At 36.3% G+C, this 22,083-nt stretch overlaps 1 protein-coding gene across 6 annotated transcripts in view; it reads right to left on the minus strand.

Annotated features, from left to right (window-relative positions):
• The window catches only part of TBC1D32 (TBC1 domain family member 32), an 80,766-nt gene extending 66,116 nt beyond the window's left edge, over positions 1–14,650 (minus strand). For 2 of the 6 annotated variants that reach the window (XM_069851770.1, XM_069851772.1), the window contains exons 1-11: positions 8,734–9,187; positions 6,952–7,129; positions 6,258–6,329; positions 5,010–5,135; positions 4,056–4,134; positions 3,810–3,910; positions 3,660–3,721; positions 3,037–3,172; positions 2,227–2,286; positions 693–792; positions 356–493 (exon numbers count right to left, since the gene is read on the minus strand). In XM_069851770.1, coding sequence (XP_069707871.1) covers positions 356–493; positions 693–792; positions 2,227–2,286; positions 3,037–3,172; positions 3,660–3,721; positions 3,810–3,910; positions 4,056–4,134; positions 5,010–5,135; positions 6,258–6,329; positions 6,952–7,129; positions 8,734–9,101 — 1,420 coding nt within the window. In that variant the 5' untranslated portion in view covers positions 9,102–9,187. Of the gene's footprint in view, positions 1–355; positions 494–692; positions 793–2,226; positions 2,287–3,036; positions 3,173–3,659; positions 3,722–3,809; positions 3,911–4,055; positions 4,135–5,009; positions 5,136–6,257; positions 6,330–6,951; positions 7,130–8,733; positions 9,192–12,205; positions 12,361–14,630 lie in introns of those variants that run through there. The other 4 variants (XM_069851769.1, XR_011336972.1, XM_069851768.1 and 1 more) reach the window with 4 other exon arrangements.
• Positions 14,651–22,083: the final 7,433 nt, after the last annotated feature.

Genomic DNA, 22,083 nt, shown 5'->3' on the forward strand with positions numbered 1-22,083 from the left:
ATTTTACTTCACACCTGAAAAACAGTTTTGGTCCCTGGACATGTCTCTCTCACAAGCAATTATATCAATTGGTTTGACAAAGATAATGCTCATACCTGGAAAGACAGAATCACTTACAAAATGATCCAACCCTCCTTCAGCATGAAATTAATACATTAAATATAAGGATAATGGAGTATATTCAATCACATCCATCAACGATTTAGCAACTGTGTGGATGATCAAAATTACCTATACCATCTTATAAGAAAGGTTTCCAGACACCAAACTGCTCAAGAGAATACTGACCTATGATGTTCACAACATTGAAGTGGAAAAATACAGCAAGTTCCACTTTCCTCAGCCTGCCCCTTACCTTTTTTATTTTTCAGTTGTACTGGAAAGAGATTTTGGCCTTGCTTATAGAGCAGCAATCTTCCTAAAAGGCACAGTGAATGAACAAAATAGACGTACTGCAATTCTGGTCCAGTGTAAGAAAAGTTCTGCTTATCACCTTCAACAATAAAACCAAGAAATTAGAACTTGAATCTTTTATTTTACAGTACCTAGCTATTACCTGCAATGTACACAGATCATTTTGTATATTATCACAGACAGGTTAAGCAACTAACCACTGCTGTCAGTGTTCTCTAAAAAGACCTAGAGAATGTGAATGTATGTGCATATAATGCAAAACATGCAAGGATACTCACTGCAATGCTGCTGGGAGTAGTCACTGACTCTGGATTTTGTATTAACTGTTGCCTTGCAAAATTCAAAATAATCAAGGCAGTGCTGGACAGCTGCATTAATCTGTGGTTAAAAAAAAAGCACAATATAATACAATCTCTAATATTCTACAATAAAGTCATTCTCTCTAGTATCTAAATACCTTCCTTTAACACAAGAACTAAATATCCACTTCATTGCAATCACCTCATGTTTCAATGGTTTGAATGGGTTAAATAAAAGGAAGCAATATTTTAAAGCGCTATTAAAACTCATTGTCATTATTATATTCTTACATTAACAGCTCTATAAGCATTAAGACAATCTATGAAAAAGAGTGCAGAGAACATGAAAGTATTTTGAGAAATTAATGGCAATCTGTGATTGACATATTGTCATTAATATGGAAGATTTCTGTTTTCCACACGTGAAAAACTTTGTTTTGAATACACTTACTAATCTGTAAGTTTGGTTGCTAGGTGCCATCAGTGCTACTACTGTTATAGTAGTCATAGCATTATCATCTAATCGATGTATGTAAAAGTTTTAAAATTATAAGCATGGATTTAGAAATGAATCACAAATACAGCACATGAACGAAGTACATTTAGATTTATTACAGTTTGGAGCTGCTAAGATTTATTCACAAATGAAAGTAAAATATACAAATATATGTAATAAAACAATACTTAATCAGATGTTTATGTTTATAAATTAAATTTAGACTACCCTGCAAGGACTTCCCATTACCACCTTTTTGTTGTATGGAACGTGCTTTACTCTATGCTCTATTCTATGAATACAGATAAACTAGACAAATTACTTTTACAGCAGTCTGTATCTTTGTCTTCTATTGTAAGGTTTTATCTGTCACACATATTTTACGTTACACTTCATTTGTATTACAAGATTTTACAAAGACCTGTCTATATGAATAGATCTCGTATCTGTACTGGTCTTACCACAAATAATTATACTCCACCCCAATGAAGAGATCTTCCCATAGAGAAGATGTGATAGGATTAAAACCTCCATTACTAAAGATGTTTTCCCATTTTGATTTATTTTGCTAACACTTTGAATCCTTAATGTTTCATATCACAACTGAAAAGTACACTGTGGTGTTTTTTTAGTCTCTTTCTAACCAGAAAACAAATTCAGCATAAACATTTTATGATATTTTTTCATGCAACATTTGCTATTTTTATCCATTGCCAGAAATAGTTTTAAATACAAATACAACATAAGGATTTAATAAATAAAAAATCTGATTAAACACTTGCTATAAAACATCCAAATTTTCCCTTGCTCAGAACTGGTCACATACCCTTCTTTGCAATTAACAATGAGTCATTTAAGTAAAGATAATTTAAAAAAAAAAAAAAATAAAAAAGCTCATCTAGCTAAATAACATGGGAACAGCTCTGACAAATGGGAAAAAAGGAAATAAAACTGCTACAGCTACAATGTGCAAAGCAAGAACTAGTTACAATTTTATTAGCCTTGGGAAATACTTACCAAAGACTTGTATTTCTTTTCCAAAAGCCTAAATACCACTGTTCTGCTGTAGTGTGCATGCTAAAATGACAAAGAAGACCTAATGTCAACTTCAAACATGCAAGGGTTGTGGTTTTATTAATTAAAAATAAGAAATTATTTCTGCATCTGTTCTATTAGGGAACCTGTGCACAGTATATACACAATACACTGCACTCCAGCTTGTGTATCCAGTATTATACTCAACTGAGACTTCTGTTTGCAGTACATTTAAGATGACAAAAAAAAATTATGTCATTAGAAAAATGTGTAGCAAAACATTGAATAAACGAAAAAGCAATAACTACACAGAAATGTTAAGACTACCTGTTCTGACATTGCCATGTAAATTCTAAATCATAATTTTTTACATGGAAAGCTGCAAAAAGGTCTAATGTCCACTACAGTTTGGCAAGTTGTGTGCAGCAAATCACATATATAACTGTACTTTCATGCTCATCACTTCTTCCGAAAAATACTTGCATCTTTTGATAGCTGTCAATCAATTACGACAGAGGGACTGAAGTCCTGAACTGCAGCAAGTTCTCAGAAATGTGACAAAAAATAGTAACTGAACAGAAATGGAGGGGAGAGGACAGTGTTAAATGGCAAAGTACATAAATGTATAAAAAAAAACCCCAAGACTTCCTTAACCACAGTGCTTGTTACAGGTTGTTACCAGGTCACAATAGGTCTGTGATAATAACAGTCATAAATCAAACTTTCCAAAATACATGTCAGACATCAACAAGTTATGGGCTGTTTGGTTGGGTTTTTGTTTTTTTTGCTTACCGTCCACTTTTTAAACCATACTGCTTTAATATCTAGCAAAGCCAAGAAGTAGACTGGACTCAAAAAATCTGGATGGTTAGGCTCATGTTTTACTGACAAAAGTGACAAAGTACTCTCCACTACTTCTTCCATGTACCTTATGACACAAATAAGAAGAAATGAAAATAAAACTAAAATCACTTAAATCTTTCCACAAGTAATATTCAGGAACAATTTGGTTTTTTATAAAACCTCATTATTCAGATAAATCATAAATATGAACAAAGTTCTCTTTAACTTAATTCTCTGTATAACATGAATGAAACTAATAACAACATACATGTGTATTGTCCTACATGGTACTATATTTTATTACACTTGTTATTTTGTAAAACATCCAAATTACTCTTCTTAAAAAGCACTTAGAACACTTCCAAAAGCTAACAGCTTAATATGACCCATGACTACTCCTATTCAACTTCTGTATTCCAATTTTCCCTCCCTCTATTCATAACTTCCCCTCTTATCGCTGACCAGTCTTCTGTGCATCCTTAATCAACCTTTTGCTAAAATCATATGCATCTAATTATACAGGAAAAATTGTTAAATTAAGAAACAGTGATGGGTTTTTGAATGTGACATACTTTTCTGGATGACGAATCCAGGAAGAAGGAGCTTCCTTTTGGTATTCATTTAAAAGTCGAACCTGAAAACATAATTATTAACATTTTTTTTAAAAATAAGGCATAACTTCTCAGTAATGACAAAAAAAGTTACGGGAAGTTAACTTATACCTTTTTAAGTAAATTATTTACATCTTTGTTAGATACATCCAGACCAGCTGAAATACGAAGAGAATATTCTCCAGAAAGAAAGTACAACTCCAAGTGTCTTGCTAGAAAAGAAGAAAAAAAAAAAAAAACCACCTCACATCCATGACAACAGTGGCAAAACAGAGCGTATTATACAGCTTAATTATAAAAATAAACCGATTGTCAGGAAGTGCATCTCATGAAGTTTTAGTAATTAAATGCACATACCTAAACTTGTATAGACTTCTCTTGTCATATTAAATGGAGAAGAAGAAAAGCTTTTTGCATAGAACCTAAGAATTTTCTCCTAAAGAAGAGAAAGCAAGAAATAGTCACATAACTATGTATTATTATTGCACAATAATCAATACGTATGCCACTATTCTTAATATTACATATTGCTCAGATACCTCTACAGAAGTGAAGCATATATTATAAAAATATACAGTCTGGGGATCACAGAAACCAACAACCTGAAGGAAATTTTACACAAATTCTTTAACTGATGGCACCAATGCAAATCCTCACTGAGATAACAAAGAAGCAGATCAGCGAGTAATACTGTACCTTCCACTAATATTAATGTTTTCATGTTAGTAAATGTAACAACAACTTCTAACTAGAACTGTTTAAAACATTGTAAACCTTCTAAGCTGAAATACATGACAACCACATTCATATTTATCCAATAATCATTTTAAAATTCAAACAAAAACAGGCTTAAGTGACATAATAAATAATCTACACCAGTTTATGTAGATGCCGTATTCTTTCCCCATCAGTGCCTTTGTAATATTATTATGTATCATTTTCTCATCATCACAGAGCATATACCTGACAAAACCAAGAAATATTAACATGATGTGTTTTACAGGAGAGTTTTGCCATTTTTTAAGTCTTTTTGCTAAAAGACATTAAAACGTCTTCAATCCCATTAAAAGATACATAAATGAGTACCCCTCTCTCTAAAAATCCTATTGAAATCCTATTGTAAATCTTTAAATCAAGACCTACTGGAATAATAGTTGTTTTACTTTACAACTTTATCTGATACATGCAGAAATAATAAAAACATCTTGGGACCCTGCTGGACTACTCATAATAAATATGTCACTTCTTATTTCTCCCCAGTACTCTACTAAGTCTACACATCTGATAAACAAATACAGAACACTAGCTTACATTGAATGTTGCATCAGGATCTGACAGAGACAATGTCAGATGCTTACGCAGACTTGGCCAACACTCAGAGTTCAGTACATCGGAGGGAGGGGCAAAGCACAGTGTCTGCAATGCTTCTTGGCGAACCTGAAGCGGTCAAAAAGGTAAACAACACAAATCTGTCCTCAGCAACCTTTCAAATATGTAATTTACAATGTACTTGGGAGGAAGGAAGGAACAGGATTTGGCTGTAGAACTGATAAGGAATTCCATAATTTTTATCTTCTGCTGCATTTTTACAATGATTTAGACAAAACATTAGATCAATGAGAAGACAAAACCAAAACAAAACGTGTATTTGAAGAAGCAAGAAAACCATTTAATGTAAGTTTTCAATATCTGATGCAAGGATTATGTTCTCTCTTCTGCTTATAAGCAAAAATTTATTTATCAGGCAATATAGAAAACTATCACCAAATACTACAAATGTGCCTAGCAGCTCTCTAAAAAGTCAGTAATGGAAAGTGGAAACAGAGTTACTAGGCAGTATGTTTTACCACTGAATTTTCATCACCATTATAATCTCAATAATTTCAAACCCCTTTGGTTTTTCTTCTTTTTGTGGACAACTGCAATGTCTAGTAACTTACTCCATGTTACTGAAACAAACTGTAGGAAAATTTAACAATACTTAACAGCATCAGACTTTTCACCTGGTATTCTAAGAAAACTCAGTCAAAATGTTTATACCACTTCCCATCTACCATGCCTTTTTCAACTGTGAAATGATCCCAAACAAATCTTACTCAAAATTATGTTTCTTCATGCTTCAAAAACATAAGCAGCTGCTGCTGATTGGTGGTTAAGGACACAAATTACTACTGCCACTGGCAGGAAGGTAAACCAAACACGGACTTTATATATTCCATTTGGCAGCAGCTTGATGGCAAATCAGCTGGCATCTCTCTCCTGATATGGGTAACGTGAAGAACAATACAGAAGTTACCAAGAAAGGCAAGGGGCACATATACAGGAAAACAAGATTCAACATTTTTCACAGAACCACTCTGAATACTTGCTGCAACACTAGTTTTTGAGACAGATGTTTACGAACAACAAAATACTACTCTACTGAGCCGTTGATGCACTGAAGCCAAGACAGATACAAGACTCCACTTAGGTACATATGATCTCTTATGCACATATGGCCCATTTTCCAACATGCCATAAACATTATTTGTATTACCATCTTATTCCTTTTCAACTTACTTCCTTAGGCTGAATGGGGTCAAGCCTTTCTACCAGCAGCTGCAACTGTTCTTGACTCATAAAGGTATAACTCTGTAATACACATAATCAAATGATCATTAGAATATTTTATTAAACTGAACAGCAGAAGATTAAAATCATCAGTCTTTCTGAAATCTAATTTACTTTTAATAATTAGGACTTCAATATTTATATTAATCTAAGATTAAAGTCAACACTCTAAATGTTTTCTGCTGTTTGCCGCAAGTTAAGTTTACAGCAACAAAATACTCATTACTTAAGTGTTTTCTGTATCTTCATAAAATCCCTTACAATAATTCACTCAGTAAGTAATACAGCACAATGCAGTATTCTGGAAATAAACTGCAAATTACCTGACTCCTAAAGCAAAATCACAAAAAGTTAGATGATGTATTGCTTTTACCATTATTTTATCTTTTTCTATGTAGTACTTGCATAGGTACTTTATATGGGAATCATATTCATCTTATATAGCAAATGCTGTCTAAAGGTTAGACAGTGTAAACTCAGTACTTCAGAGTGAACAAAACATAATTAAGTTTTTTTTAGGATATATCAAAGATAGGAAGGATGAATCTTTTTCTAGGGCTGCTTCTCAACCTCCCCGAGCAGAAATGTAGCAATTTTGCACTACTATGCTTATTTCATAACACAAAGAGAAAACACATTGTACTTGGTTCAACGAGGAGTCACTGTCAGAACCGTTGTCGGTGTAATAGCCACTCTGACGTTCTTTCTTTGTTTTACTACCCAGCTCCTTATTACGCATCCGATCTTCTTCGAACTTGTTAATCAAAGATTCTACAACAACCATCATGACATTCTTCAAGGCATGCATCATTTCCCTGTATCTTCAAAGTAAAGATGACTTAATGTTCAAGTGCACATAAAATCAACAATTAAAAATTAAGATCACTAAATCATGAATAACTGAGTATGGCACAACGCTACTTATTCTGAATTTACAGAAATGAAACAAAGCCAAATGCAAATCCAAAATGAGTAACAAAACATGCATAAATTTTAAAAATATAATAAAATTCCTTTTTACTCTGCTAAAACAATTCAATGAACTACTACTAACATAATCCTTTCCTGGTTAGTTCTTAAGAAAGAACAATGTGAATCCATCAAGAGGCAGATCTGTCCTTGAGAAAGCAAGCCAGTTCTCATCCTTCTTACTGTTTATGTTTCTTCAAGTTCAATATCCTGTTTTTCTTCTGTGATAAGCCTCAAGCAGAACCAATAGAACAGAACATATCATCTTGATTCTAGGTCTTCAGTACAGATCATGCACAGAGAAAAGTTTTCTTTCAACAAAGCAAATTTTTCTTAGATACATAAATCTAATAATACTACCCACAAGGAAACAATTCAAACTAAAAGCTGCTTTACAAAAACATTATATTGTAAAGTGTTGATGGGTTTTTTTCACTTTAAGGCTAATATTACTTATTTCACAGTCACCAAAGCTATAAATTACAACATTGTGGTTTAAGAGAGCTACCAGCCTCTGTATCCCATAGAAAACATTTTTAAAATACACTGTAAGGTGAAGAAGTTAGTAAGGAAGTTAGGGTTAGTTAGGGAAGACACGACTAAGAGAAGAATTTAACTGGTACTTAAGAGAGGTTTTTCTATTTAAGGATTCTTTACTAAATACAGTTTTCAAAGCCAGTATTCAAGTCTGGACCATAGAACCCGTAATATGCCAATATGTGCTTTTGCACACCCACTGATTTCTGTCCATCTGACAGTCTTAGTAAAAAAATGTAACGTAATTATACACAGTTACTCCACATATCAATTCTACAGTATATGGACAGGACTGCATAAGTATCTTTACAAGTACAGTAAAATACAAAGCAAAATACCTAAAACTTCAACTTTTAAACTAGTCAATGAAAGCAGATCTGACTAAACATACTAGTCTCATAGGACACCTGGCTAGATCCCAAGGAATAATTAAAAAAATACACACCAACTCTATTTTTTTTAAGAAAATAACACTGTCATTCAGACACTCAATTTATAGCTAATGAAATTATCAAACTTTAGTACCTGATAAAACCAATTTTTCCTTTAGGCCAACTTCAGCATCACAACAGAATTTAATTAGCAGCTAGTGAAACAGTATGAAGTAGTTATTTTTCTCTCAGATCTTACCATTGTCCAACTCCAGTCCTTGATACTTCAAAGACTTCATAGATTTGCTACAGATCTTTATGCAATACTTCACAATCTTAATTCCAGAGTTACACGAAGCATAACAAATTGCAATGCCGGAGAGGGGAAGGGGATATCTGAACTGTTTAGCACTGATTTTTGAATGCAAAGAATCACCTTTGTTACCAATGGTTCAGAATTTATTTTTTCAAAACAAATTCTGGAAAGGAGAAATGTAGACAAAGATCAAGAAGAAACAAAAAAGTGTGAACCGCATGTATATACTCACTCTTTTGATTCACGGGTCTGCTTAGTAACACGTTGGACAAGTGTGTCATAGCCAGATCCATCAAACTGATTTTGGGCAGAAGTAAATTTTTCTGTTTCTTCTTCAATCACAGATCCCAAAGTATTATTTATATATTGTCTAAGGTATTTCACAAACTCATAGCTGCAACAAATATACAAAATTAAAATGCAACAGGCTTCCTTGAGCTCACTCTCAAATATTTTCAACATTATATTAACATTTGATATCTTCTCTCCAAGCAGACCTCTTGCTTTAAAGTAAGAGTTTATGACTTCCAGAGAAATAAACTTAAACGATGTAAAAACACAATAAGCTTTTATTTTCTTCAATGTAGTCATTATCAGCATATTCCAGGAAGAAACAATACCGAATAGTTTCCAATTTCTTTTCGTGCTTCTTCTAAACGTAAAAACCACTCAGATAAAAGGGTGAGGTTTTGGAGACAAAAAATACAGAATATCAAGAAAACCAAATTTAAAAATCCAATGGAAATATTTCTTGGAGCACCCTGAAGATGACCTTATGGTATATCCACATGGTATTGTCATTTACTTATGCAGCAATTCATAAAAAATTAGAAGCACAGAAAACACAATTTATAAATTTAAGCATTTGAGCATAGCTTATGAATATCTGGGTGACATGACATTATGCAGATCTCACTTGGTCAAAATGATAAACAAGCTTTCTGTGATTATACGTACCTGTTAAACATAAGAAAACTGGCACTTTACTGTCTTAAAATATTCACAGAAACTTGTTTAAACAAAAGAATAATCAGAAGGGGATTTCAAACAAAAGACTCTCGCTAGGTCCACAGAGCCTGTAGCTATAGAAATTGCTAAAAAGTAGTGGTCAGAATACAAAAAGACTTATTTCTGGTTAGTCTTCTGATTTGTATAAAGGACTGAGCAACCAAAAATATAAAAAAAGTAACCATAAATAAACAGCAGATGCATTATTATATTTTCATTATATTTTTATATATATATTTGCAAACACAAAACTACTTTGTGTTAATTTGAATAGAGTGAGAAAAAAATCAAATTAATAGGTCAGTTCATCACATAACTACATAGTCCAAAGCTATAAAATGTAAATGTAAATAAAAGCAACTCTTACAATAGATAGCAGCTTTTGCCTTTCCTGGATATTAAGAAGAAAAAAACACCAAAAATCAGACTATATTCAAGATGCATAAAAAAATAATAAGCACAGGAAATTGGATCTTGTATCATGAGACATACTTCCTCACTCAATTGCCTCCCTCAAGTTCCACCAGGGATAACAGGACTTTTTCTTTTTTTCATTTCCTGCTTTTTGTCACTCCTACATCACTTTTGTTTTCCATGAAAGAAGCAGAAATACATCTCAACAAAGACATAAGCATGTTTATTTGCATTTTCATTTTTCTTCAAGGCCGGCTTTTTACTTCTGCAATAATTAAATTGCACACAACTCTCCACTGAAGGAAAGCTTTCATAAAACTTCCTGCTACTTGTTTTATGACATTAAGATCTCCAGGGTCTATATTTTTGCAGTGACTGTTTTGTTCTGAAATAAACAGCAATCACACCATTATTCATGCCACTAAGTCTACGTCTACTTGATGTCCTAGTCTTGATCTTCTGCATCAAGCTTCAAACTTAAAAATGTCCTGTAACAGCTGTTTCCACAATGACAGAACTACTTCTTCGCATGCAGATTCAAGTCAGGCTGATCTTGCTGGGCTTAAAAAGGAAGCATCAGGGGAAAAAAAAAAGGGGGTTTACAGAAACCTAGGACTTTAATTTAGGGGAAAAATACAACAGAAAACATGAAATCTTGATCTATACTACCACCCATAAATTTTGAATTTGAATCAGTTCTGGGTTTTATTAATTTTCTGAGGGTCCTCTGTTTCTATCCTTTCTACATCAAAGGATAATGGAAACAAAGGATAAAGTAAGGCCTCAAAATCTAATAAAATTACTGAGGCAAAATATCCATGAGACAGACGGGATGCTGACCAAAATGCTGGAGAGTAATGCTCATATTCTGTATTGAAAGCAACACTTGATTTTCTGTCAAATGTAGGTTAAAACAAATGTAGGTTAAAATGTAGGTTAATGGATGACATGGTTTCACTGGTTTTAATGGGAAAGGTATGTATGCATTGTTTCCACCAGCTGTAGACTTTAATTCCTCATGATGGATATTCTCCTAATTAAGTCCTCAGAAGAAATATTGACAGAAGAATTTCATAGGGTTTTGGTTGTTTGGGAGCTTGTCTTCTGTACATGCATTCCTTTAAATAAGTTTTTTTTTCCTTTCAAAATTACATGTAATTTTAAACTTTTATGTGTTTATAACTAGTTCATTTTGTCTCATGCTTATCACCTGGTAACCTGGTGCTCGAAATTCACAAGGCTGACAGAAGAAGTGTTATCATATGCAACAGGTAATACAAACTTAAATAGAGCTAAAATAGAGTTTAAAACATCTAGCATCTTCAGAAGACACAAAACCATGAAAGTTCTTCAATTATACTGGTATTTTAGATAAACCCTAGTATTTCACTCTTTTATCTAGCTTCTACCACTGATGAAGCAATGTGAAAAACTAAGCAAACTTAGGAGTACATACATAGTGCCACTTCTGAATAAAATGGCAGAGAACAAGCCTTCTCAGAAGAAGTCAGGCCACACAACTCCTTATGGGTAAGGACCTAATGGTCCTTATTAAAATGTCCTCAAGGTCATTTCAGCATGATATTCTCTTGACTTGTCATACATGCCTATTAAAAATCTCCCATACAGTAAACAAAAAAATAAACAAGTTAGAATAACACGAGAAGGAAAAATGACTGTGGGCTCCAGAAATCTAGATCACATTAAGTGTGGTCGCATTGCCAAGTCGCATATAACAAAAGTGTGACGGGCAGACATTTCTGCTTTATTCAAAATATAAATTAAAATAACTACCACCTGATAAGATACACAACAGCTTAGTAACATAAGCCAGACAGAACAATCAAATATGTAAACTAATTAGCCTTCTAAAAATCCATCTTGAGAAACAAAATTATATTGCCAAGCAGGTACCAAAAGACTACCTGACAGCCTTCAGTGAGGACTTCTTCTAGCTTCTGTTCACACATGCATGTGATACTTTACATGTATACATGTATCAGAGTTGACTAAGTTAGGTGGTTTTGTAAGTTCTCTCACAAGCAGCTCATCAATTACTATTGTAGTAGTGTATTACTAAAAATAAGTGGAAAATAAAACCAGAATAGAACAAGGGCAAAAATAATTTTATTCTCTAAATTAGCATTAGTGACAGGAATATTTATATATATGAATGCATACACATTCACACAGTAACAGAAATTGTAAATATTTCACAGGAATAATACATTTCAACACATTTCACTTCCTTCAAAATTTAAAAATAATAAAAACACATTTACTTGTGAAAATTCTCATCCGTTTCCTCCAAATGCAAGAGAATCTCTTCTGCACATTCTACTGATGGGGCTCCAGTGATTTTCTCTCTTACACTCTGCAGCAATTGTCTAAGCATAGATTGCAACAGAGCTTCATCTTCGCTTGTAAAGTGAGACATCTGTATAAAGCAAATATAAAAGTAACATGCTTTCTTAGTTTGAGGAGTTTTTCTTTCCCTTCAGATAATAAGAAAAACATGAATTCCTTAAGTTGCCACTTTTTCCTGTTATCAACAAGAGGAGATTATGCTATCAAAAGACATGACCACAGACAGGAAACATTTGATAAGGCTTATCGTCAGATAAACTGAAAACAAAATAATGAAATATCCTATACAATACCCTTAAATGACATTTCACAATAAGAAAATCCTGAATATTCCTGTTTGTTATTGCTTGAGGACTTGCCTGTCAAACAGCCACAAAACTACATCATAATGTAAAGGGGGGGTATTAAAGGTATAACTGTATATTAAAGATATGACTGTATCTTGATGACAGTCAAGCTTCTTCTCATCCACTATTACTACCCGGTTCTGATTTTTGGATCCCTCGCCCATGATTGAAGGTGCTGGCAGTTTTTGCAAGGAACAGAGGCCAGGTGCAATTGCCAGAACTGTTTCATGTTCCTTGGGTAATCGACTACAGTGACCTGATTAATTCCTGCCAATTTACAGTACAGCTACGGGGAAAAACTGAGAGCAGCAGCAGTGAGAAAGTGGAAATTTCCATCAAATCCAGAAGACAAACGTCTTATCAGTTTAATTTTCAAAGGTTTTAAAAAAACCCCTAAAAGCTTCATTTCTACCTTGATTAGTTAATTAGCCTAAATTCATGGCTTAAACTTTTTCATATGCCACAGAATACTTCCAGTGCTCAGTGGCTGTTGTAGCTCATCCTTCTCTAGTCTGTTTGAGGAAGAATGATTTAAAGACCTTTCACTTTTTTCTAAAGTCCATCAAAGACTCTCTAAGAACCTATGAATAAACAATATTTACACTCAGAAGTGGCAATAAGTCACTTCTTCACACTTAAACAGTATCAACTAACAAATATATCAAAGCCACGTAACACTAGCTGGTTCCTTGACCCAGCAGTTCTCTAAGTAGCACAGGTGCTAAACACTTCATTTTAATAAAAGATAACTCAATGATCCTATAAAAAATAAAATTAATAAAGCCCTTGTAATAATCTTAACTCCTTGATTTGCAGCCCTCTTTCTTAAGAGTCTCAAGATATTTAATCTAAGTCAATGCATTTTTAGATCTACATAAACTCCATAAGTCTTGTATTTTGATCTTAACATCATGCAATCCTACTGCTGTGCAAAAAACTCCACTTAGTATTTTGGTACAACTTGGTATTTTTAATAGTGTAAGTATCTGGATACTAGTTGGAAACCAGTGCAAACCCCCACTCAAATTATTCATAAAATACAAAATACGAGAATATGGTAGTTTCACCTCTGGTTTGCTTTGAAAAGTCTTATTTCACTTACACAATCACTAATAGAGATACTTATGCTAAAAGAAATTTTTAAAGATTTGTGGTTTGTCGAGTTTGCGTTTTTGATGTTATTTAGGAGGGGAGGGGAAGGAACACACACGGCCAGCATGCTCCCCACTCAGTTTCCACGCAAAACTCAAACAAACGTTTTGTCTCTAAGAAACCTTATCCCAAGCCGAGTTTATGCTGTCTTTCCAATTTCAAATTCATTTTCCCAGCACTGTCCTGGAAGTCCTGCCCCCAGACACACCAGAGGATTCAGGATGGGGCCTGTCGCAGCCAGCATTTGCCCTCAGACAAACCTTTGTCTCAGCAGGGGTTTTATGTAAAAAAAAATAAGTGGTAATTCTAGCAACACATCAAGGGCAGCAGTTAATTAGAATGGGAGCTGTGCAATCACAGAATCATAGAATAACCAGGTTGGAAGAGACCTACCGGATCACAAAGCCCAACCCTTCCTATCAAACACTAAACCATGCCCCTTAGCACCTCGTCCACCGTCCACCCCTCCCTTAAACACCTCCAGGGAAGGTGACTCAACCACCTCCCTGGGCAGCCTGTTCCTGTGCCCAGTGACCCTTTCTCTGAAGAATTTTTTTCTAATGTCCAGCCTAATATCCCTAAAGCCCTAGCCCTTCTCAATTTTTATTGTCAGTCGTTTCATAGAATCATAGATTGTAACGATCTGGGTCGGAGGGAACCTTAGAGATCATCGACCTAGTTCTCATCCCCCCGCCACGGGGCAGGGACACCTTCCACTAGCCCAGGCCGCCCCAGGCCCCTCCAACCTGGCCTCCAACACCTCCAGGGACGGGGCACCCACACCTTCCCCAGGCGACCTGCGCCAGCGCCTCGTCGGGAACAACCGCGTATCAGTTTTTACCACATTCCTAACGACGGGACAGACGCGACAGCCGCTCGCCTTTATAGAAGCGGCAGGAGAGGAGGGTAACGCCGCCCAGCTCCCGGCCAGAGGGGCTCGGCCCCGGCTCCCCCCGCCCCGAGCCTGTGCCCCTCCCGACACGGGGCGAAGCCTCTCTCGGCGGCGGCCGCGGCTCCGTAGCGACCGGCCCCGCCCGAGTCTCGCCGGGCATCGCGAGGCGGGGCGGGGTTCGCCGCCTCCCGGCCCGCGGCTGCCCCCGCCCCGCCAGGCCGCCGCCCGCGCCCCAGTCACGGGGAGGTGCGGGGGGACGGCAGCGGCCCCGGAGCCCCGGCGGTGACGGGAGGGCCCTGCGCGCAGGGGACGGCAAAGGGGAGAGCTGCGGGCTGCGCATTGGGGACGCGCTTATCAGTAAAGAGTTCCTCACCTCAGCAAAACTGGTGAAACGTTCATGGAATCATAGAACAGTTTAGGTTGGAAGGAAATGGTTGGACTCGATGATCCTGTGGGTCTTTTCCAACCTAGCGATTCTGTGAAACTTACAAGATCATCTAGTTCCAACCCCCCTGCCGTGGGCAGGGACACCCCCCACCAGCCCAGGCTGCCCAAGGCCCCATCCAACCTGGCCTTGAACACCTCCAGGGATGGGGCAGCCACAGCTTCCCTGGGCAACCAGTGTCACTGCTTCACCACCCTCATTCTTCCTTATGTCTAGACTAAACCTGCCCCTCTCCAGTTTATATCCATTCCCCCTCCTCTTATCTCTGCATGCCCTTGTGAACAGTCCCTCCTCAGCTTTCTTGTAGCCCCTTCAGGTACGGGAAGGTCGCTATAAGGTCTCAGCCTTTTCTTCTCCAGACTGAACAATCCCAAGTCTGAGCCTGTCCTTGTATGGGAGGTGCTCCGGACCTCGGATCGTTCAGCCGCAGCTAAAGGCTCTGCCTCTGCTCAGGCTGCTGTGTCGGGCCTCGCCGCTGTCCAGACCCAGGAGACCGCCAGCCTTCTGCACTCCATAGGTTTTCCATTGAAATCAAAGGAATTCACACCGTTACTCCCACACTTCACGGTTTAGCCCCAGCCCAGTCAATTTTGGCAGCTAATGCCAAGCAGTTGGAAAGGGAATGAGATGAAAAGACTTGCAGGCTGGAAACGAACTAAAGTAGTTTCAATTTAATAATAATAATAATAGTAATATTAATAAAAATAATCAAATATATACAAACATATGAAGCCGCACCACCACCTCACTCTTTGATGACAGATTAGCTAAATAAATAAATATAATAATAGCAAAGTATTTTCCATTGTTCTTTAACCTTCCATCCCCTCCTGGGATGGAGGAAATATTGCAAAAAAGATTTTTTTCTATTGGACAAGTAAATGCTTAACAGAAAAAAGTGGAAGGATTTTGATTTAAAATCATTTTCTAGTAGCTTACCTATAACAAGCCAGAAATTAGCTATAATAAGCACAATATTTGACTGTACTTGGATCCTTTAAGTGGATCTGTAGCCCTTTCAGTTAACAGAGCTCTGCCTAAAAGTGGGGATCCAGTCTTTCTCAGTAGAACTACTAGCTTGTTGAGGCCAAGCATGTAAAATGCAGTATTTCTATTGAAAAGGGATGATTCAGGAATCGAAACATAAACTTGTCTTACTGATAGTTCCTCAGAAGCAAGACTCAAATCTGTTGCAATGGAGACTTTGTGGTACCTTCAACATTGTTTTCTTCAATGCTTCAAAGTGGCCAGTGCTTGCAGGTACCCACAAAACAATTGTCCATTGCTTGCTGCTTGCAAAGGATCTTGAATAGACTCACCACAGTCCTGCTATTTTGGCTGTGCACTCTTCACATCTTCTAAGTGCACTTTATGGTTCCCCAAACTAGGACTAAATACATGTCAAGAAAGGAGAAATAAGTGTGACATCTGACTGTGGTGATAATACAAGAGGCCTACTGTACTTTTCTGACTACTCTTGGCGTCCCTTAAGCAGTTCTTGAGTTCCCAAATAAAAGATGAAGACACTAATTCAAGCCTTTTATGACCCTTGTGGCATTTGTTGCCCTCTCACATAACTAATCATGGGAATTTCTCAAATTTAGAGGAACAATGAGCATGTTTTGAGGATCTCCTAGATCATAATCTAATCATAAATATCAAAAAGGAAACTACTTAAAATGTTACTGATGGGAAAATCTTTTTAAATAATCTCCAAAGGAAATTTTCTATTTTAGTGACCATCTGTCCTTTCCTCCCGGTGCACTCTGGGGAAATACTAACCCATTACTAGATGTTTCCATTAAAACGAACAGCTAAGGAGCCACTGGGTCACAGGCTGGATCACTTCATACTATCAGCTCTGCTTGGAATACCTGTGTTAAAACATATCTATACAGACGTTATAGTGGTTTGATTACAAATAAAGAAATAAACTATCATGAATTTAGTCTGAAGTTACATTGCATGATTTGTACCTTCTACTGAGAGCTAAGATAATACAAACCACATGTATGCTCTTAGAAGAACAAAAAAATAAAACTGGGTCCATTTACTTATTTGGTAATTAAGCTTTTGATATTTCACAAAGATTGAAACTTTTACACTATTACTGCTGATTTATTTCATCTGAGAATCTGTCAGGAGGTCAATAGGACTGTAGCGTAACATTGTAAAGCACTAACTCAGAACCATCCTGCCTGATAACAATCCAGAATGTTATTGATTAAAAATTAAACTCAGTGAATAAATAGACTCTGATTTTTCCATCTGTATTTTATGACGCAATTTTCAATTGCGTGTGTGGCTGTAAAACTAACTACTGGAACAAAAGTTCAGAACAGGTAATGAAATCTGCACTGCATTGCTAAGTAACTGCCTCAATGAATCCAAGGCTAAATAAGCTTCAATGACAATATAAAAACACCAATGCCAATAAAATTATTTTCTGATCCACAAATCTTTCCTGGTGAAACTCAAGGAGCTAAGGACATACATGTCACTGGCTCTGATTGGCCTTAGGCGAATCTCTTAACGCTGGACTTACTTCTGTATTGGAAATTAAGCATAGTAAAATAATCTTTATTTATATCATTATGAAAATTAATGCCACGGAAGCACAATAGAATAATGAAGTGCATCATAAGTTTCTGATTTATTTGCCATTTTTTTCTAATATTTTGGTCTTTTTTAATCATGTTTCCTGAAGGTGGCAGCAATATTCAGGAATTATATGGATGTCTGGCTTTTGAACCTGTTGACCTGGAATACAGTATCTATTTCAATGTAAATGTATTTGTATTTGTGGCTATTTATAGTATGCTAAGATCAAACTTTGATGGCATAGATATGGTAGTTGTGGACATATGATGTACAATATCTCCACAGAATATGAAGAAAATATGTTGACCGGGGTGATGGGATTGCTTATTCTTTTGTCTGGTAAAAATTCAGATTGACTTCAGTGAAGTCTGGATCATGTATGTTTTCCGAAGTGAAAATTAGCTAATTCATGGGTGCTACATTAGCACTTCAAAACACTACAGATATTGTCTGTGATCATTGAGTGATTATAGTTTGTCTATAGGGCTCCTTCCAGTTTCATTCCTCTGTTTGGTCTTAATCATTCATAATCACTGCTAGAATCATTCAAGCCAACTGTTAATGCTTCCCTGTTTTTCCTTTTGTCTTGGGCACTTTGCATTAATTATAAAATGTTTTTGCTGTGAAGGCTAGGCAATTACATCAACATTAGAAATAGGGACCAACTCGGAGAATTCTGTTCTTTCATTTTGCTAGCAGCTGTCTGGTCAGGGACTTGCAGATCCTAGCTGCAGTCTGTCGAAGTGGAGAATCATGGAGGCCAGCAAAGGCATCTCTGCAGTAGGGCTCTCCTCCTCTTCATCTTTAACACCAGGACTGCATAATGTTAGGTGACTCTCATGCCTGCATGTCTTCTCTCAGCTCAAGGTCTGCTTTCACAGAACCACAGAATCACTACGTTGGAAAAGACTTCCAGGATCATCAAGTGTAGCCATTCTTATCAACCACTAAATCATGCACCTGAGTACCACATCCACCCGTCTTTTAAATACCTTCAGGGATGGTGACTCAACCACCTCCCTGGGCAGCCTGTTCCAGTGCCCAGTGACCCTTTCTGTGAATTTTTTTTTTCTGATGTCCAGCCTGAACCTCCCCTGGCAGAGCTTGAGGCCATTCCCCCTTGTCCTGTTCCCTGTCACTTGGGAGAAGAGGCCAGCTCCCTCCTCTCTACAACCTCCTTCAGAACACATTCAGGACAGGCACCCACATTCTGTCGCTGCTGTCGCAGAAAGGCCACTTTTGAGGAAAGGAATTGCATAGCTGCCAGGGGTTGTGCTGCCAGAGGAGGGGCATAATGAAAGCAGAGGCTTCCCTGTGAGTCTTCACTGGTTGAAATGGACTTCCGAAATCCTCTTATACTTTCAGAGCAGCATGGCTTGTCCTGAGAGTAAGGAAGAAACTGCATTTGTTTTATATGTAATCTTCCCACCTAAACGTGCATGGAACACACAAGCTACAACTTTTGATTATGCTAACAAAGTTTATTACATTGTACATGCTAAAGAGTCTGCTCAGCAAACTCGGTGGCCTTTTTTGTAGTTGTAGATGAGGATTGCTGTGCCTTGGAATTGTCCATCTTCTTGTCTTCCCCAATTCCTGTCAGTGCTACCTTGCAAAACAGTATTTTGTTAAGCAGAAGATGAATACCTTTATAACTGCTTTGTTATGATCATCTTTTGTACAGTATTACTGAAGTAATTTCCTTCATATTTCCACCCAAGATTAACATTAATTCCTGCACCCATCACACTGACATTTCAACTCTTCCGAATTGCTGGTACAGTATTATTTGCAGACATCAACTGCTATTCCTTTTTGTCTCAGTTTTCCCTAACGTGTCATTGCAATCACTTCCTTTATTATACTATCTGTACTATAAAGCTTGTATAAGTGGTTTTCCACCTTCTCTAACCTCTACTTTCCCTCTGTCTTCTGAAAATTGTGTTTGTCTGGATAAACTACAGCTCTCCTTACCCAATGTCTTATCCTGCTATAGTCCTGAATCCCACCGTCAAACAAAATACAATTTCCTCCCTGCACCATCACACCAAGTGCTTTCTGTAATCTTAATATTTGCAGGAAGTCAAATAATTCAGACATTTGTTATGCATGCTGTTGATTTATGTTCTTTTTTTATTTATTGTAAGTTATATTCCTGTTTTTAAGGGTTTCTTAAGTACAGATTATTCTAGCCAGATATGATGCACAGAAAACTTGGTTCTCTTCATTTTTGGAGTGTTGTAAAATGCTTGAGAAGTAAGCAAATTGTGCTCTTTGCAGCTCAATTGAAGCTATACTCTCCTGTAGGACTTGCCTATGAGGAGAGAATTTCACCTGTACTTTGCTATGCTTTATTCCTCATTGTACTTTCAGCAACATGAGATGCATGCTTTGTTTTTTGAACATTTTGTGTCCTACTGAACAGTGACTTCCTCAAACATCAAAGTGATATTTTAAAGAAATAGTAAAAGCATTGTGTGATAGCAGAACTGTTTATTTATAAATTCCAGAAAGCATTTTTTTAACTATTTCTGTTATTTCAGTTAGATAATGTCTGGGATCATAGCATAATTTTACATGTGAGAAAAGTTTTTTGAGCTTCTCTGAACAAGTACCGTGACTGGAGTAAATAAAGACGGATGAAGGAAAATATCAGAAAAACCCTAGTCATTAATGAAAACTGAATTAAAGATTGTTGTGCAATGGAATCTAACTGGTAACACGCAGACATTCCTTAAGATAATGAATCTCATTTCTTTGGAGAAGTGAAAAAAAAAAAAAGTATATGTGTTATAATTTTGTATTATTGAAGTCAATATGCCACGCTCATTCCTGGTATATATCTAGTGAATTTTAGTGTTAAGGATTAATTTGATTCAGTAAGTCTGCAAATACATTTCTCTGACATGAATAATAATCTCTATAGTAACAAACAGAATACTTAATATTTTCAGTGACATTTATTTTAGTGCTCTCATGGCGTGAGTAAAATTCTAATGGAGACATAGTTTTATCAGCTCATTTCAGTGAGTAATAAGACAAATATTTCTATATATTTATCCACCTCCGCAGTAACTGTTACAAAATTTGTAATGCATATTTTAACCGATACTAAATCATTTACCCCAAAAGATATTGGCAAGTAAATAAAATATTAGACATATATTACTTTATTTTAGTATTTTGAGAAAACATGTAGTTTTCACAAAAGCCATATGGCTTGCAGCAAAATGAAGACATCTATCCAGAGGCCAGACATAAAAGAAATTAGTAGGGCTCTCTGCAAGTAGTTTAGGATGCAGAAGTGCAAAACTACATTCAGTTGAACAAGTGTGTCCCACCGATCAAGACTTTGAATGTTTCAGCCTGTTTGGCATGAGAGGTGGGATTCAGTCTCTCAGTTCAGTAGGTACCTTTTTTTTCTGGACTTGTTTACTGCACCAGACCTGCAGCGTACAACTCAGTGCTGCTGAAGGGGGAAAGAGTTGTGATTCTGGAGCAGAAGTCAGCTAATGATGGGGGTCAGAGCTTCATAAGCTGTTTTTTTCAAAGAAAATGTGAGCATATCCTGTTTTGATGAAGCCAAGTGTAATCTTTAGGCCTTGCACATAAAGAATACCTCATCTGTTAAATGGGTTTTGTGAACTTGTAATGACTTGACTGAAGACTGATTATTCTGCTTGGAATCCTTGGAGCACCATTATTATTACTATTTTAAAGTCTTGTTTGCCTTTTAACACACTCTCTGTGTTTAACTTGGGTTCCTGGGCTTGTACTGGAGAATAATGTGATAACTGAAGGGATGAATCCATGTGGATGTAGACTCTAGGCTGCTTTATGTTGATTAACTTGATTTATGCTTATAGACCAATGTTAAATTACATCAGTAGAGGTTTCAACCCCATTTTTAAGGAGGATATACTCACAGCTGGGTAGTTATTACAAAGTTCTCAAAAAACTTTAAAAATACATTCCTGCTTAGTTTTCAGGATAATTTTGCTAGCTACTGTGATGCTTTATAGTGTTTATAGTACTAAATCATTGTAATACCACTGTGTTTCTTACTCTTTATTTTACTGCTTACACACCATATGCTACTGATATGTATTATATTGCATATAACTCAATACAATAAACATAGCATTACAAAATAGAGTTGCTTAATTTTTTTTTATTACAGGTAGGTTACCTACTGTGATGAAAATACTATAAAAATATAGGGAAATTATTATTCCCATCTTCCCACTTTTTATTCAAGAAACAACGCATGGTGAACTAGGTGCTATTTTCAAGAAATTTTATGCAAACATAGCTCTTGGTATAAAGCAGTAAATAAGCTCTGCTGAAATTTTATGG

The sequence above is a fragment of the Phaenicophaeus curvirostris genome, chromosome 2, assembly GCF_032191515.1.
Source record: "Phaenicophaeus curvirostris isolate KB17595 chromosome 2, BPBGC_Pcur_1.0, whole genome shotgun sequence".
Classification (NCBI taxonomy): Eukaryota; Metazoa; Chordata; class Aves; order Cuculiformes; family Cuculidae; genus Phaenicophaeus; species Phaenicophaeus curvirostris.